Source organism: Ovis canadensis, chromosome 24 (genome assembly GCF_042477335.2).
Source record: "Ovis canadensis isolate MfBH-ARS-UI-01 breed Bighorn chromosome 24, ARS-UI_OviCan_v2, whole genome shotgun sequence".
Classification (NCBI taxonomy): Eukaryota; Metazoa; Chordata; class Mammalia; order Artiodactyla; family Bovidae; genus Ovis; species Ovis canadensis.
Genome location: NC_091268.1, coordinates 51672445 through 51691589, shown reverse-complemented (window position 1 = coordinate 51691589; position 19145 = coordinate 51672445). Strand labels below are relative to the sequence as shown.

Here is a 19145-nt window from a genome sequence, read left to right as displayed (position 1 = left end):
CTTCTTTACTGAAAATATTGAGGCTCCCTAATTTACAGTTTTATTCATATGGAATTTCAGGGGATCTCAATTGGCTAAACAATCTTAACAAAGAAGAACAAAGCAGGAAGATTGACACTTCCCAATTTCAAACATTATTACAAAGCTACAGTAATCAAAACGTGGTGCTGCCATAAGAATAGATATATAGATCAATGGAATCGAATTGAGAGTACAGAAACAATGCCATACATCCCCAAGCAATTGATTTTCAACAATGGTGCCGAAAACTATTATATGTAGGGAAAATAAACTTTTCAACGAATAGTGCTGGGACCGCTGGATATCTACGGTCCAGAAGAATGAAGCTGGACCCTGTCTCATAACATATACAAAAATTAATTCAAAATCAAAGACCTAAATGTAAAGCTAAAACTATAAAACTTTTAGAAGGAAAGGTAGATGTAATCTTCATAGTCATGAATTAGGCAATAGCAACCCACTCCAGTATTCTTGCCTGGAGAATCCCATGGACTGAGGAGCCTGGTGGGCTGTAGTCCACAGGGTCACAAAGAGTCGGACACGACTGAGTGACTTTACTTACTTACTTACTTGTTAGCTATAACACCAAAATCATAAGCAACAAAAGAAAAAAATTGATAAACTGGGTTTCATCAAAATTAAAAACCTGCGCATCAAAGGATGCTGTCAGTTAAGTGAAAGACCACCCACTGAATGGAGAGAATATTTGGAATCATACTTGTGATGAGGATCACACAAGAAGAACTCAACAACAAAATTACAAACAACCCAATTTTTTTAAATAGGCAAAGAATTTAAATAAACATTCCTCCAAAGCAGCTGTACAACATTAGTCATTAGGAAAATGCAAATCAAAACCACAATGAAATATCATTTCACCCACTAGGATGGCTAGAATTTAAAAATCAAACAGGGAAAAAAGATAATATGAAATGTTAGCAAGGATGTGGATAAATTGGAACTCATTTATACATTGCTACTGGGAATATAAAAGAATAACTGGTACAGCTGCTGTGGAAAAAAATTAAACAGTTCCTTAACAGGTTAAACAAGTGTTACCATAGGCCCCAGCAACTTCACTCCCAGGTATTTACCAAAGAGACCTGAAAGTATGTGTTCACACAGGAGCTAGTACATGAATGTTCATGGCACCATTTTTCATAATAGCCCCAAAGTGGAAACAATCCAAATGTCCACTGCCTTAAAAATGAATAAATAAAATGTCGTATAGCCATACAATGAAATAATACTCAGTCATAAAAGGAATGAAGTACATGATGTTAAGTGAAAGATGCCGGGCGCAAAAGACCACATACTGTATGATTCCATTTGTATGTAAAGCCCACCCTAAGAAAATCTGTAGAGACAGAATGTAGATTAGTGATTGCTTATGTCTGATGGGTATGGGGATTTGGGGGTAAAAGCTAAGTATTTTAGAGTTTCTTTTTGAGTTGATGAAATGTTCTTAAACTGTTGGCATTATGGATACACAGCTCTGTAGCTATACTAAAAGTCATTGAATTGTATACTTCAAATGGGTGAATTATATGATATGTAACCTACATCTCAATAAAGCTATTTAAAAAGGGACACCATCAAGGAGAGATTCAGAATGATGCCAGTTGCTATTTTCTGTCCTTGGTCACTTGGCTGGGCTCTGGCTCTACTAGATACTGGATTCTTTATGAAACACTGTGTAGCAGAAAGAAAACATTATTATTTTGCGAGCTGTTGCCAGAGTGTCTTTGGGGAACCAGATGTCTTTCCTTTGGAATAAACCTTCCTAATTTACTGGAGGATCCTTTGAGATTCCATTTCCAAACCTGGAAACCGCTCTTTGTTGAGAATTTGAGGACAAGGAAGAACTGAGAAAGGAGGTGTTTCTGCAAAAAGGTGGAAGACTGGGAAGCTTTTAGACCAAAATGACTGAGAGACTCGAGAAAAAAGCAGCCTGATACTCAGCATTAGATTACCTACTGAATCATACTGTGATATAAATGTCCCTTACGATTAGCCCTGAATCAGCAGTAATGATTTCTGTGTTATATTGAGGATTATGAATTTTTAAAAGTAGTCATATAATCTTCCAAAAGAGTATAGCCAAGTGTTTGAATACATCAAATCTACATATCAAAGGGCCCTGGGTTATGTATGTGTGAAAAGCCAGGGACTGGGGGCATTTTTGGTTACAGGACTTCGAAGGTGGGGGGAGCAGAGGACGTGGACGGAAAGAGGAGGAGACCCATTGAGACAGGAAAGAGGACTGTCCTCAGCAACAGGAATGCCAGCTCAGTGGTCAGTATTTATTGTGCAGGATGGGGAAAGGCGCTGTCTTATGGAGGCTTCTGCTGGCCAACTCTGGAAACAAGCCTGTGAAAGCTGTGATGCTGACACCCGGGAATTCTCATGAGAAGGCACGACAGGACTCTCCAAGGAAAAGCTTCGGACACCAGGTCTCACCACCCACCCCACCACGGCTCCTGGATTCGCAGCCACAGCCTTTAATTTGCCATGGAGATAAACCCCCACTCACTGGATGTCTGGACCAAGAGCTGATCACAGGGTTTCCTTCACAGGGGAGCCAGGTGTCTTCATAACTCTGCAGAAGCTGAGACTTTTTCTAAGTGGGAAGAGACCTAAACGGAAGGGCAGGAGGTAAAATGGGCTGAGCACTCTGGCCCTGATTCATTGGAAGGAACCATCCAGCTGTTGGGTGGTCAGGACACGTTTGCTGAGAACCTGCTTTTCTATTTTATAGCTTATGGGGGCATTGTGCTCCCCAGAGGGTGAGGGACCTTCAGGATCCATACATCAGGGGCGGGCAGAAAGAGGGACCTCAGACCCCCTCTCGCCTGCTTCTCCAGGCCGTTCTCTTATTTCTACCACTGGGAAATTATCAGTGGGTGCCTTGCGTCTTTTGGCACTCTCTGAAGTCGGGGAGTAATTAGAAGAGGGGGATTTGTGCCTCCAGATCCTCCACCATCTCCCCAGGCCCAGGAGGACAAGCTCCAAAAGCGTGAACAAGAGACAGAGCCCCGTGACCCCAAACATGGTCTTCAAGAAGATGGTCTTCTCAGAGGGGCGAGAGAGGTAACAGTTGGTACTACCAAGGCAGGGCTCTAGACGACACACAAAGGAGCTGGGCATCCTGAACCCGTACAGGTGGTACTGGCCCCCCAAGGCTGCCCCCTCAAGAGCCAGTCGCATCCCGAGCTGTGCCACGTAGGCCCAGAGCAGCCTGGAGCTGCCAGCCGCTGAGGCCTCTCCGCCCTTCTCCCCTGGGCGGCTCAGCGCCTCCTCTTCCGTCTTCACCTTTTCCGATGCCTCCCAGTGCCAGATGACGTGATACAGAATGAAACCCATGTAGAGGGCGCTGGGCACCGCCACCAGCGTGACCTGGAAGGCCCAGAAGCGCAGGGGGGAGAGGGGGTGGAAGGCATCGTAGCACACGGCCTTGCAGCCCGCCTGCTGGGTGTGACACACGAACTCGCTCTGCTCCTCACCGCCGCCGAACACCCCCGTCCCGCCGGCGGCCAGCAGCACCAGGCGGAGCCCCAGGAGCGCGGGAAGCAGGAGGCGGCCCACGGGGGTGGGGTGCCGGCTCTCCTCCGCGGCCACCCGCCTCAGGAAGCTGCCGCACATCCTGTTAGGAAGCAGAGGCAGCGGTGAGCGTCGGTGCGCTGCGCGCCAGGCCCCAGGAGAAGCGCCGGGCCCCCTCTTTACTCCCGATCCAAGCATGGGTAGGGCAGGCTTGCTTGCTCCTCCCCGAGAACCTGGTTGATCAGATACCAGGACGTGACTGCACCTCTTTATAGTTACGGAGTCATCTCTCTAAAATACTAATAGGGAGTGAGTGTGGCTGTGGCTTTCTCTTCTGGCCCCTTCCAGTGCTGCTGGGAATTCCGGTGAGAAGCCACGACAGGACTCTCCAAGGAAAAGCTTCAGACGCCAGTCCCGCCCCCCACCCCCCACCATGGCTCTTGGATTCGCAGCCACAGCCTTTAATTTGCCATGGAGATAAACCCCCACTCACTGGATGTCTGGACCAAGAGCTGATCATAGGGTTTCCTTCACAAGGGAGCCAGGTATCCATAACTCTGCAGAAGCTGAGACTTTCTAAGTGGGAAGAGACCTAAACGGAAGGGCTGGAGGGGAAAAGAACTCTGGACCTGCAGGGAAAGCAGAGCCTGTCTTTGTCTTTCTCTTTCCCTCCCTTCCTCTCTAGCTTCTCAAAGGCTGAATAGTCAGAGTCCTCTAAAAACCGCTGCCTCCCCAGGCCCCGGTGCTCACAGGCTGCCCGTCTAGCCTCTGCTCCACTGACAGTGGGGAGACCGAGATGAGGTTAGGTCGGGGAGGGGGGCGGGGGTCAGTGGGGGTCCAGTGAACAGAGTGAGCGTTGAGGTTTGTCAGGTCTGATGTTCCAAGCAGCTTAGGAAAGGAGAACAGGTGGCGGGAGACCCGGCAGAACCTACTAGTTAAATGTCACGGGGTTTGAGCCAAAGCCAGAACTGACTGGACAAAATTCGAAACTCGACCCTGCCTTGTCATTGCTCCTTGGGCTTGTATCTCCCTCGTGGTGAGACGTGACAGCCCGCAGAACTCCTTCAGTTCTTGGGACAGAATGCCATCACACCGTGAGGCCAGCTTGCCACCTTTTGTCTCTGTCCTCTCAGCAGCCCTCAACATCCAACTGCTCTTCCTAACTCTCCTCCATCAGCCCGAACTCTCACACACCTGGTTCCCCTGACTCACAGAAGACCATGCGAAGCTCTTATTCCAGAGAAAATAAAGACTGTAACATGAAACCCTGCAGCTACTTATCTTCACAGTCACGTCCTGCTGTAGCATCTTCGAGAAACAAGTGTCTTTCCACTTGTCCAAGGCAACCCTCCCTTTCAAATCTGTGTCCCTGGGGCACTCCTTCCAGCTTCTTTGAGGATTTGACCCCCAAATTACCTTTCCTGTAATTCTGACTGTGCTTGTTTCCTCTCTGACTTTGAACTGGCTTCAGTTTCTTCCAGTTAAGTCCAATATTAGTAACCCGAATTTCTAAGTTAATATGGCAGCAAGTGCAACATGGCTAGTTGCTCTCATATCAGCTATTATAATACCCAGGGAGATGCGCAAAACAATCTTAAATGATTATTTGTGTTATAAACTATAGATAAGAATGGGCCATATGCCAGAACCTAGGGAGAATGGTCACTTCTGTGCAATCAAAAGAGACATTGAGATGCCTCCAAGACACAGTTCTGAGGGCTTCAATTGACCAAAGAATTATGTCACCATCCACCAACTGTGCAAAGCCATATTTTGAGCCACTCAGAATCCAAGTTTGAACCTCTGCCTGCCCCCTCAGTCCCTGTCTTCCTTCTTCGTCACACGCTGTGAAAACTCCAAGCATATCAGGCTGCTGAAAATTCTTTTCGGTAAAAGTGGGTTAAAATTTTAAGAGAAATTTATTCCAGTCTCTAGAAAGGTGCGAAACTGGTCCCGTGATTAAAGATGGCAGATTGAAGATAAAAGGTTATCCCCTCTCATCCCTAACACTCCTCAAAAATGAGAGTAAATGGATCTTTATGAGTGCACCCACTACAAAGAGAGTAGAAGAGCATCAGATTGGTCCTTGAAGGCAATAGGAAAGATTCTGGAGAAAACTAAGTCAGCATGCTAGAATGCACCCTGGATAATCCTTTCAGAATTCAGAGGAAGAAGATGAATAAATAAAAAAAATAAAAGGTACATAGATATGGATCAGAAGCAACAGAACTGGACATGGAACAACAGACTGGTTCCAAATAGGAAAAGGAGTGCATCAAGACTGTATATTGTCACCTGCTTATTCAACTTCTATGCAGAGTACATCATGAGAAACACTGGGCTGGAAGAAGCACAAGCTGGAGTCAAGATTGCCGGGAGAAATATCAATAACCTCAGATATGCAGATGACACCACCATTATGGCAGAAAGTGAAGAAGAACTAAAGAGCCTCTTAATGAAAGTGAAAGAGGAGAGTGAAAAAGTTGGCTTAAAGCTCAACATTCAGAAAACTAAGATCATGGCATCCGGTCCCATCACTTCATGGCAGATAGATGGGGAAACAGTGGAAATAGTGGCTGACTTTATTTTTCTGGACTCCAAAATCACTGCAGATGGTGACTGCAGCCATGAAATTAAAAGACGCTTACTCCTTGGAAGGAAAGTTATGACCAACCTAGACAGCATATTCAAAAGCAGAGAGATTACTTTGCCAACAAAGGTCCATCTAGTCAAGGCTATGGTTTTTCCAGTGGTTGTGTATGGATGTGAAAGTTGGACTAAAAAGAAAGCTGAGCACCAAAGAATTGATGCTTTTGAACTGTGGTGTTGGAGAAGGCTCTTGAGAGTCCCTTGGACTGCAAGGAGATCCAACCAGTCCATCCTAAAGGAGATCAGTCCTGGGTGTTCATTGGAAGGACTGATGTTGAAGCTGAAACTCCAATACTGCCACTTGATGCGAAGAGCTGACTCATTGGAAAAGACCCTGATGCTGGGAAATATTGAGGGCAGGAAGAGAAGGGGACGACAGAGGATGAGATGGTTGGATGGCATCATCGACTCGATGGACATGGGTTTGGGTAGACTCCGGGAGTTGGTGATGCTGTGGTTCATGGGGTTGCAAAGAGTCAGACACAACTGAGCAACTGAACTGAAAATCTGTTTATAATTTGGAAATCAAGACAACAATAAAGTCGCTAGATGTATTAGACGGGAAAGCTTAGTGGAAGCTTTCCTTAGAAAGGAGTGATTTCTCCATAAATGTTTCAGTTTTGTTTGGTGACTGAGCTCCACAGCGGACCAAAAGTGAGGTCAAGTTTCAAGGCTGGTCCTGGGTTTCTCAGCCTCAGCACTGTTGACATTTGGGGCCTGTGTCTTTAATGTGCGGCCTGTCAAAGGAGAGCTGGCCCATGAGCTGTAAGACCTTTAGCAGCGCCCCTGACTTCTGTTCACTAGATGCCAGCAGTGCACACACACAACCCACAATGGTCTCCAGTCATTGCTAAGTGTCCCCTGGGGCGCAAATCGCTCCCGGCTGAACCACTGCCTTCAGGTAGCATTGATCCATCACCTGTCCACTCTTGGCTTCAGTTACCAGCTCGTAAAGCAAGAAATCTGTACCAGAGCATCTCCAAGGGCTTTTGCAGGGCAGATCATCGGCCCATTTCTAGGTCGGTCGTACACCCTCCTGTGACGATGCCTCCAGCCCCTCCCACTACTAAGTTCAAAGGGTCCCAGCACTTGCAGGGGTGGGCAGCACTGAGCTCTAAGGGTTTCTGCCTCATCTCTCCCGGCAAGTCGCCAGACTAAAGGCTAATTTAGTAAACTCTCAGCCTCGTCTCATTTCAAAGTGCAGCTCCAAACACACATCTCCCCAGCAGACCTGGGATTTAACAGAAAGCAGCCCTGGCATGTTCCAAGCATCAGGAGTTTGAGTGGTTTCCAGAAGCCCTGTCTCTGTTCTTCTCTCTCGCCCATGCCTACCCCAGAGCTGTAGCCAGAGACCCAGATGTTCTCTGGGAGCTCTCAGAACTGAGCTGAGGTCTCCAGGTTTCCGCACAGAGGGAGAGAACAGGAAAAAGCAGGACAAGAGGGCTTGCTTGAGAACCCCTGGTTTGGAGCACCCTTCCATGTCCTTTACGCCACGGCTGTTACCGCCAGCACAGGGCTTATTCCACATGCATTCCAGGGCCTAGAGGGTGTAGGCAGTAAATATCCTGCCCCATCTTTCTAAGTCTGCAGACCAGGGGAAGTTTCTGATAAACTGGAGCCAAAATATAGCCATCCCTCCTCCCCTGCTTTCCTGGGACCCCCTGCTTTCCCCATCTATTCCAGCCATCCCCTGCCCACCCCTCTCATTCTCTGAGACCCTCTGCCTCCTCCCAGAAACATATCTTTGCCCACAGCGGGTCAGAGACCCCAGGCCAAACTATGGGACCCAGGGAGCTGAGGGCTCAGCACTGTTGAGACAGCTCGAGAGACCACTCTGTTACTGGAAGGGGAGAAATAGTTGGCAAATCAATTTATTCAAGAGGGGGTTGGCAGAATCTAAACCCTGTCAAGATATTAGAAGTAGTTCCTACGAGCTCAAGAGTTGGGAGAAAGAGGAAAGCCCAGAGTTTGAGGAGATTTTCAAATATATAAACATATTTTTTTAATTCCATCATGATTTTGTTTAGAATTTTTCTGAGCATCTCTTTTTTTGTGGGGGGAGAAAAATTCCAGGATTCCACAGGTGGCAGAAGCCACCTCTGGAGAGAGTTAAGACTCAACATGGCCGTGAGCGAAGGGTGTCCACTGAGGCCAGTGCTGGGCCCAGCCCCCTGCCACCAGCTCACCCCACCTGGCCTTGAAAACATTCTAGATCTTTTGCTAAAGGGTGGTGAAGGGTGCAGCGGCCCTGGCATCACCAGGTATGCAGAACCTCAGGCCACGTCCCAGGCTTAGCGAGTCAAGTCTGAATGTTAATGATATCCCAGAGTGGGTGTGTGCATTAGAATTGCAACTGTGCAGCCCAGAGCCTAGGGTGGCTCCCTCCGCCACCCTAGACCCTGGGTGAGCCCAGCCTTGTGCTGCCCCAGCACTCACCTGGCAGCTTGGAGCCAAAGCACCCGCAGCAGAGGAAAGAGGCAGACAGAAGCGTCCTCCGGGCCGAGCCTGCAGGGTCCTCGCTCTCCCCCAGGCCCTGCCTCCCTCCACCACCCACTCCTTCCCCCACCCCTTGTCATTCCTGGCAGCCTTCTGCAGGGTCAAAGAAATGCAGCCAGAGGCCAAGGCAGCCCAGCTGCTAAAGAATGGACTCCGGAGAACAACCCTCTGTTGTCGAGGGTCGGGGTACATCGTCTATGTGAACTGAAATGGGGAGATCATCCAAAAGGAGGCAGAGGCTTTGGCATCTTTTCAGTGCAGGGGCTGGCAGGCAACAACAGAGAGCATTCGCTAGGGTTGTCTTGGCTGGGAGAAATAGCACGGGCCTCCCCCATAGCCCGATGGGCATCTGCCTGCTCCTCGTCCTCTCAGCAGCTCAGGGAGCCCAAACCCTGGGAGAATTCCAACACCCGAATTCCAGATACCGCGCCTGTGGAGATGCGGGCATCGTGCCACTATTTTCTAGCATTTAATATTATTACAGAGAACTTCAAGTCCAGCTTGATAATCTTCACCTTTTAAGTCATTTGATCTTTTTACAGTTTTCCAGATGAATGTTTTTTTTTGTGGGGGTGGTGCCCACACTGCATGGTTTTCGGGATCTCAGTTCCCGGACCAGGGATTGAACCCTCCGCAGTGAGAGCATGGCAGCCTAACCACTAGACCACCAGAGAATTCTCAAATGAGTGTTTTACTTTGGAAGCCTGTTCACTCCTCCAGGGGATACTATTCAGCAGGACTTCAGAAACCTCTCACTGGCTCTCTTCTGTTCACATCTGGTCCACAGGAAATACTGATGCATCTCTAGGGCCCAAAGACTCTGGGCACATAGGCCATATCCAGCGCAACCACACTGCCTTCCGTTCATCTGCTGGACATCCTGTCTCTTGCCTCTCTGATTTATCAGTCTGGGGCCCACACATTGGACTCTCACTGGGCATGAGATGCAGGCGGGAGGGAGCATCCTCTCCCAGCCCTTTCCATTGGGAAGAACTAAAAACACATCTCTTTCCCAAGTAGCTTCCCTCCAGGGTCTTCCCTCGCGGCCCAGTGGTTAAGACTCCGTGCTTCTACTGCAGGGGCTGCAGGTTCAGTCCCTGGCTGGGGAACTGCTAAGATCCCACATGCCTCACAGTGTGGCCAAATAAAAAATTTAAACTGAAGATAACAACAACAAAAACAAAGTAGCTTCTCTCCAGAGTTAGCCCTCTTTGCCTTTAATTTCCAACAATTCAGCCAAACTTAGATGTGGGCATAGAGTTTGAGTGACATAACTGCTGTTCATTTGGTTTTCCTTTGAAATACTGCATCACAGACTAGCAATCTCTTTAGAATGTCCTACATATTATATTTTCCAAAACACTGCATCTTGAAATCCCAGTCTAAATTTCCAATATCTTCTTACACCAACATTTATTCAGTGCATAATAAGTGATGGATATTATAAGTGCTAAATGGTTATTAACTCATACTTCATAACAACTTTATGAAGTACATACTACTACTACCCTCTTATAGAGGAGAGTAATAAAGAACTGAGAAGTTAAGTAACTTATAAAAGGTCAACCAACTAGTGAATGGAGAAGCTGGGATTTGGATAAGCAATCTGGCTGTAGATAGCAAACCCCTAAACTCTACTATGCTGCTAGCCTGCTCATATTTCAAATTACCAGCCTTTAAAGACCTGTAGATGAGAGTGAAAGAGGAGAGTGAAAAAGTTGGCTTAAAGCTCAACATTCAAAAAAAAAAAAGCTCAACATTCAGAAAACGAAGATCATGGCATCCGGTCCCATCACTTCATGGAAATAGATGGGGAAACAGTGGAAACAGTGTCAGACTTTATTTTGGGGGGCTCCAAAATCACTGCAGATGGTGACTGCAGCCATGAAATTAAAAGACGCTTACTCCTTGGAAGAAAAGTTATGACCAACCTAGATAGCATATTCAAAAGCAGAGACATTACTTTGCCAACAAAGGTCCGTCTAGTCAAGGCTATGGTTTTTCCAGTGGTCATGTATGGATGCGAGAGTTGGACTGTGAAGAAAGCTGAGCGCCGAAGAATTGATGCTTTTGAACTGTGGTGTTGGAGAAGGCTCTTGAGAGTCCCTTGGACTGCAAGGAGATCCAACCAGTCCATGCTAAAAGAGATCAGCCCTGGGATTTCTTTGGAAGGAATGATGCTGAAGCTGAAACTCCAATACTTTGGCCACCTCATGCGAAGAGTTGACTCATTGGAAAAGACTCTGATGCTGGGAGGGACTAGGGGCAGGAGAAGAAGGGGACGACCGAGGATGAGATGGCTGGATGGCATCACTGACTCGATGGACGCGAGTCTGAGTGAACTCCGGGAGATGGTGATGGACAGGGAGGCCTGGCGTGCTGCAATTCATGGGGTCGCAAAGAGTCGGACACGACTAAGCAATTGAACTGAACTGAACTGAACTGAAAGACCTATTAATGGTAAATCCACTATAATTTCATATCCTCATGAAAATAAAAATCCTCTGCTTACATTTTCCACATCTTAATGACTAATTCTAATTCTGCCACCCACCCTGGTCCCAACCAAAACCTTTGATGTCATCACCGACAGCTTCTCCTTCATTGAGCACATCTTATTAGTCTACTGGTTGTGGAGATTCTGTCCCTTGAATTAAGATGCCTTAGTTCAAGACTGAATTACTGAAATGGCTTCTGTTTTTAGACTTGTCTACCCCTAATCCATTCGCAGCATTGTAGACAGAATATTTAACTCAATTCTTATTTAAATTTAACAACATCTTTACCAGTTTCTTTGCTCCGGTTGCTTCTTGAATATCATAACTTCCTTCTGGATTAAATCTTATTCTCCTTTTACGTGTGTGTGTGTGTGTGTGTGTGTGTGTGTGTGTGTGTGTGTTCATCTTAACTATTTTGTGTTCAGTTCAATCATGTGAAATATATATTCACATTATGGTTCAGTGGATTTCCAAGACTCTTTCATCACGCAAAACTGGAATTTTGTCCCCATTTCGCCCTCCCGACGCCATTCTGTTTTCTATTCCTATGAATTTGACTGTTTTAGACTCTTCACATCAGTAGAATCCTATAGCATTTGTGACTGGCTTATTTTCAGTTCAGTTCAGTTCAGTTCAGTCGCTCAGTCATGTCGGACTCTTTGCGACCCCATGAACCACAGCATGCCAGGCCTCCCTGTCCATCACCAACTCCCAGAGTCCACCCAAACCCATGTCCATTGAGTCAGTGATACCATCCAACCATCTCATCCTCTGTCATCCCCTTCTCCTGCTGCCCTCAATCTTTCCCAGCATCAGGGTCTTTTCAAATGAGTCAGCTCTTCGTATCAGGTGGCCAAAGTATTGGAGTTTCAGCTTCAACATCAGTCCTTCCAATGAATATTCAGGACTGATCTCCTTTAGAATGGACTGGTTGGATCTCCTTGCAGTCCAAGGGACTCTCAAGAGTCTTCTCCAACACCACAGTTCAAAAGCATCAATTCTTCGGTGCTCAGCTTTCTTTATAGTCCAACTCTCTGTCTCCCAGGTCCATTCATGTTGTAACATCTATCAGAACTTCAGTCCTTTCTAAGGTTGGATGGTATTCCACTGTATGTATGTATGTGCAACATTTTGTTTATCCATTCATCCATTCATGGATTCTTGGGTTGTTTCCACCTCTTGGTTATTGTGAGTAACACTGCTATGAACATCAGTTCAGTTCAGTTCAGTTCAGTCGCTCAGTCGTGTCTGACTCTTTGCAACCCCATGAATTGCAGCACGCCAGGCCTCCCTGTCCATCACCATCTCCCGGAGTTCACTCAGACTCACATCCATCGAGTCAGTGATGCCATCCAGCCATCTCATCCTCGGTCGTCCCCTTCTTTTCCTGCCCCCAATCCCTCCCAGCATCAGGGTCTTTTCCAATGAGTCAACTCTTCGCATGAAGTGGCCAAAGTACTGGAGTTTCAGCTTTAGCATCATTCCTTCCAAAGAAATCCCAGGGCTGATCTCCTTCAGAATGGACTGGTTGGATCTCCTTGCAGTCCAAGGGACTCTCAAGAATCTTCTCCAACACCACAGTTCAAAAGCATCAATTCTTTGGCGCTCAGCCTTCTTCACGGTCCAACTCTCACTTCCATACATGACTACTGGAAAAATCATAGTCTTGACTAGACGGACCTTAGTTGGCAAAGTAATGTCTCTGCTTTTGAATACGCTATCTAGGTTGGTCATAACTTTTCTTCCAAGGAGTGAGCATCTTTTAATTTCATGGCTGCAGTCACCATCTGCAGTGATTTTGGAGCCCCCCAAAATAAAGTCTGACACTGTTTCCACTGTTTCTCCATCTATTTCCCATGGAGTGATGGGACCAGATGCCATGATCTTCGTTTTCTGAATGTTGAGCTTTAAGCCAACGTTTTCACTCTCCTCTTTCACTTTCACCAAGAGGCTTTTTAGTTCCTCTTCACTTTCTGTCATAAGGGTGGTGTCATCTGCATATCTGAGGTTATTGATATTTCTCCCAGCAATCTTGATTCTGGCTTGTGCTTCCTCCAGCCCAGTGTTTCTCATGATGTACTCTGCATAGAAGGTAAATAAGCAGGGTGATAATATACAGCCTTGATGTACTCCTTTTCCTATTTGGAACCAGTCTGTTGTTCCATGTCCAGTTCTAACTGTTGCTTCCTGGCCTGCATACAGATTTCTCAAGAGGCAGGTCAGGTGGTCTGGTATTCCCATCTCTTTCAGAATTTTCCACAGTTTATTGTGATCCACACAGTCAAAGGCTTTGGCATAGTCAATAAAGCAGACATAGATGTTTTTCTGGAATTCTCTTGCTTTTTCGAAGATCCAGCGAATGTTGACAATTTGATCTCTGGTTCCTCTGCCTTTTCTAAAACCAGCTTGGACATCTGGAAGTTCACGGTTCACGTATTGCTGAAGCCTGGCTTGGAGAATTTTGAGCATTACTTTACTAGCATGTGAGATGAGTGCAATTGTGCAGTAGTTTGAGCATTCTTTTGCATTGCCTTTCTTTTGGGATTGGAATGAAAACTGACCTTTTCCAGTCCTGTGGCCACTGCTGAGTTTTCCAAATTTGCTGGCATATTGAGTGCATTACTTTCACAGCATCATCTTTCAGGATTTGAAATAGCTCTACTGGAATTCCATCACCTCCACTAGCTTCATTCGTAGTGACACTTTCTAAGGCCCACTTGACTTCACATTCCAAGATGTCTGGTTCTAGATGGTTGATCACACCATCATGATTATCCAGGTCATGAAGATCCTTTTTGTACAGTTATTCTGTGTATTCTTGCCATCTCTTCTTAATATCTTCTGCTCTGTTAGGTCCATACCATTTCTGTCCTTTATTGAGCCCATCTTTGCATGAAATGTTCCCTTGATATCTCTAATTTTCTTGAAGAGATCTCTAGTCTTTCCTATTCTGTTCTTTTCCTCTATTTCTTTGCATTGATCGCTGAAGAAGGCTTTCTTATCTCTTCTTGCTATTCTTTGGAACTCTGCATTCAGATGCTTATATCTTTCCTTTTCTCCTTGGCTTTTCGTTTCTCTTCTTTTCACAGCTATTTGTAAGGCCTCCCCAGACAGCCATTTTGCTTTTTTCCATTTCTTTTCCACGGGGATGGTCTTGATCCCTGTCTCCTGTACAATGTCATGAACATAGGTGTGCTAAATTTTTTTCTTCTTGAAGTACAACCTTTGGTAGCTGTACCAGGGAAGTGTTTAGGGTTAAACTCTTTCCTTTCTTCCTTTTTTTATTGAAGTATAGTTGCTGTACATTATTATATGTTTCAGGTGTATAACATAGGGGCCATGAAGCCGGGAATTCAAGAGTTCCCTCCTTTTCCAGACTTTATAGACTGACTTTGGTAAGTCTATAGATTTACTTTATAGACTTCACCTGTGGAGAGAGCATGGCAGAGTATGCCGTGACCCCGTGTTGCATACAGGCCAGGAGGAGAAAAATCAGAGTATGTTTTGTAAGATTCTTATACTGTGTGTGATGGGCTGACATTCCTTGCAGGTAAACTGCAATAAGGTGAAAATGTAAAATGTACAGTATTATACAGCCAAGAAAGGATTGTAGCTAATGGGCAACCAAGGAGACAAAGTAGAATAATAAACATGATCAGTTCATCCAAAAGAAGGCGGAAGAGGAGAGAAAGGGAACAAATAAAGCAGGTGAGACAAACAGCAAACAGATGGCAACATGGGAGGTTTGAATTTAACCATGTGAATAACCACATGAGGTGTAAATGGTCAAGCCACTTCAATTTACAGGCAGAGAGACAGACTGAGTAAAGCAAGGCCTACTCATATGCTAAGTGCAAATAACCCGCTCTTTAACTTTCTTTCTTATTTGTGGCCGTGCTGGGCCTCCGCCGCTGTGCAGGCTTTTCTCTAGTGGCAGCGAGTGGGGGCTGCTCTCGAGTTGCGGTGCTCGGGTTTCTCACCGCAGTAGCTGCCCCTGTGGCGGTGCACAGCCTCAGCTGCTCTGCGGCAGGTGAGAACGTCCTGGATCAGGGATCGAACAGAGGTCTCCTGCACTGGCAGGCAGATTCTTTACCTCTGAGCCACGAGGGAAGTCCTTAACCCACTTTTTAATTTCACATGTGAATTAGAAGTAAAAGGATGGAAACATATACTATGCTAACACAAAGCAAAAGAAATCCAGGGGGGCGTTATTAATATCAATTAATATTAATGGTAATAGCAAAAATATTACCAGGGATAAAGTGGCCATTCCATTATTATAAAGGGACCAGTTCATCAAACCCTAAACATTTACACTCCTAATAACAGAGTTAGGTGACTAGCAAGGAAACCAAGGTCCAGACAGTTTGAATCACTTGTGAAGGTCACTCAGGCAGCAAGTGGAAGAGGCAGGGTGGGAACCAAGGGTGGCTCTAGAGTCTGACGTCCCCCTCCGCTAAGCTGCGTCTCAAGAAGGAGCCTCTGCGTCAGGGGCCTTCAGCTCGTCTTTGCTGATGGCATGCGGTCACCTCCTGGGAAAATCAGAACTGGAAACCCACCTTTCGGGGCCTCGCAGATGGTCCAGACCCAGTGACCAAAGTCCTTGTCTAACTGAAGTGGGGGTGGAAGGTGGGGAGAAACACAGGACTCGGGGAACAGGCACACTTTTCAAAGTTGCCTGGATTTCTCCGGATTCCTCAATGGCTCCATTTATAAATGTCCACAGTGCCCCGGGCAGTGTGGGTATCAGGGGAGGAGGTTAAGGTTGGTGCTGGAGGTTGGGGGAGGGGGCTTCTGCCCAATTCTTTCTAAGCTTCTGACAGGACCCTAAAGCACCAAGACAAACTGCTCTTTCACAGTAAGTTCTGAGGATTGGTGCCAGGAAGGGAGCCCCCAGGGGTGCCGAGAAGTCATCCCCCTTCTTTATTCCACCAGACAAGGCCTTCTTTGTCTCCCTCCTCCCACCAGATGAGACCGGCCTCCTCCCACAGCTGTATGTTGACAAAACGTGCCAAGCCCTGGAGCAGCAGGGTGCCCGGGGTGCAGGGGTCACCCAAGGGTGGGGGGTAGAAGGAGGCCTGGCCTCTCTGCCCCCTCCCAGTGGTGGGAGGAGAAAGCTTTCTTCTTTCTCTCTCTCCCTCCCTCCCTCTCTCCACAGCTGGATGGACCTGTCTGCTTGGGGGGAGAGTGAGAGAGACCACCAGGAACGAGGGTGGAGGGGGAGTCAGGAGAAGAAAAGAATCGTATTCCACGGCGCCGGACCTGGGAGACTACGTGACCTAGAGAGAAGACAGATGGGCTGGTCCTGGGAAGGTGTATATGATCTCTGGGACATAGAAAGTACCACGCAGGTACGAGGTGGAGTTCCCAGGGTGACGAGGATGAAGGGAGATCCCAGGTGTGGAGAGCAACCTGTCTAAACCCAAGATTCCTGAATGTCTTGTGATGAGATTCATGTGACTGGTGAGGCAATTGAATAAGAACATAGAAAAGTAATAACCATCAGCTCCATTAAAAATAAAAAGTTGTGTGAGAAAGTAAAATGATTATAGCTCACTACGCAGCAGAGCTGTGAATGTATTAACAGTCATAATAATGAAAATAATGAAGATCTATAAGGTTTTTTTTTTCATATAAGGTATTTTATTGGGGAGATGGATGATGGGAAATGGAGGTGTGTGGTGAAGGCTAGGAAAGGATGAAGGAGAATCATCATTTTCCAGGATGTTGACTTAATAATGAAACGTCAAGAAAGCATTGAGAGACAAGGAGGTAAATGTCTTCAAAGCAACCAGCTAGAAGATACAAAAAATCACTGTGTGAAAAATAAGGGGGAAAAATTTTTAAAAACCATATGACTTTGCACAAACCAAACACTGAAAAAAATGCTTACGGTCTTAAGCAAAGAATTTTGACTGAAAAATAATTAACGGGAAAAGGGAAGAATTGCAAAAAGATCATGTATTTGGAAGTAACAGTGTGGACGTTTATTTAAATCAAAAAAATGTGCGGGAATTCCCCGGCGGTTCAGTGATTAGAACCCCGTGCTCTCACTGCTGTGGGCATAGGTTCAATCCCTGGTCGGAGAACTAAGATCCCACATGCCGAGGAACAACGAAGCCCCCATACAGCTACCGAGCCCCCTGCCACAACTAGAGTCCGTGCGCCACAACGAAAGATCTCGGGTGCCACGAATAAGACCCAACTCAGCCAAATAAATAAATGTTTTTTAAAAAGAAGAAGAAGGCCTACATCTGGATTTGGTCCCTGTCCTGAGCTCCCCAGGGAGACACTGGCCTGGATAAACACCGCGGTCCTCTAAGTCTGTCTCATAGCAGTGTTTATTCTCAACCCGTACTCGGTAGACAATACATGGAAATGCCATCCTTAATAATTAGTCATGGGGGTTCCCTGGTGGTCCAGGGGTAAGACTCTGTGCTCCCAAGGCAGGGGGCCTGAGTTCAATCCCCAGTTAGGGATCTAGATCCCACATGCCGCAACTAAGAGTTTGCATACAGAGACTAAAGATCCTGCGTGCTGCATGCAGACCCAATGCAGCCAAATAAAGAAAGAAATTTTTTATTTATTTTAATTGGAGGCTACTTACTTTACAATATTGTAGTGGTTTTGCCATGCATTGAAACATGTATATTATCATATGTGAAACAAACCGCCAGTCCAGGTTCATTGCATGAGACAGGGTGCTCAGGGCTGGTGCACTGAGAAATGTTTAGAATAACAATAATTAGTCATGGAAGAGGAACCAAGTAACTCAGAAGGAAATAACACAGCGAGTGATATTTCAAAGCAATATTTGTTCTGACCTTTGAACAAACGAAGTATAACATGACAGGAGGAAATTTTTAGATCAGTGAGAAGATCCAGGGCCCCCGTGAACAGGCCAGGGCTGAGGCCAATTGGAATGTGAGACCCACGCCACCTATACAACAGGAGACGCGGGCCGGGGTGCAAGGGGAGGAAACCTCAGAAGACCTGAGTCCTGGCCAGGGGTGGGGACAAGGAAAGGGCACACAGCCACTCAGCCAGAGAAACTTCCTGGAGGGGTTCGGATTTCAGGGGAAGCCTAAGACAGCTTGCCAAGATGAGGCAAAAGATTGTTCCTGACCAGCCAACTGTGAGACAGCCGAGATATGAGGGCAGCAAGATGCTGACAAAGGGAAGCAACCCGAGGACGGGGCAGGACCATCGGCAGTGACTGGGCACTGCAGGGAAAAGCGAGGGGTCCAGAGAGCCAAGTGTGGTCCTGCCGCAGCCACCTCGTGCCCACCCAGCAAAGACCCACCAACGGATTCTCCAGCAGGTGGGACCATCGTCAAGTGCAGCTGAGGATGCCTCACCCCAGGAGGGGCTCGTTGCCACAAATTACCTCCTTCTCAATAGTTTCTCAGCCCTTCTAGAAGAGCGTGTTCCTCTGTATTGAGAGACCCCACTGCAGACAGCCCATCAACCCCGAGGAGTGCATGGGAAAACCTGCCTTTGCATGTGATGGGCTTTCTCTGTATCCTATGTTTTATTTTATGCATTAAACATTATCTTGCGAATTCTCTGGCAGTCCAGTGGTTAGGGCTCTGTGCTCTCACTGCTGAGAGCTCAGGTTCAATCCCTCGTTGGGGAATTAATATCTGCATGGAGCAGCCAAAAAAAAAAAATTTACCTTGAAGGAAATTTTTTAATTTATTTTATCAGTCAGTAGAGTCGCTCAGTCGTGTCCGACTCTTTGTGATCCCATGGACTGCAGCACACCAAGCTTCCCTGTCCATCACCAACTCCCAGAGTTTACTCAAACTCCTGTCCATCAAGTGGTGATGCCATCTAACCATCTCATCCTCTCTCGTCCCCTTTTCCTCCTGCCTTCAATCTTTCCCAGCATCAGGGTCTTTTCGCATCAGGTGGCCAAAGCATTGGAGTTTCAGCTTTAGC

At 46.6% G+C, this 19145-nt stretch overlaps 1 protein-coding gene across 1 annotated transcript; it reads right to left on the bottom strand.

The window, feature by feature from the left end:
• Positions 1–17: 17 nt before the first annotated feature.
• Positions 18–8722, bottom strand: GJC3 (gap junction protein gamma 3). The gene is made up of 2 exons (XM_069571225.1): positions 8647–8722; positions 18–3664 (listed from the first exon to the last, which is right to left on the bottom strand). The coding sequence occupies exon 2, from the start codon at positions 3661–3663 to the stop codon at positions 2833–2835; it is 831 nt and encodes a 276-aa protein (XP_069427326.1). The 5' UTR covers position 3664; positions 8647–8722; the 3' UTR covers positions 18–2832.
• Between the last annotated feature and the right edge of the window lie 10423 nt (positions 8723–19145).

What these genes read in the sequence shown, in the direction of transcription:
- GJC3 (XM_069571225.1), bottom strand. Translation starts at nt 3,663, where the DNA reads ATGTGCGGCAGCTTCCTGAGGCGGGTGGCCGCGGAGGAGAGCCGGCAC.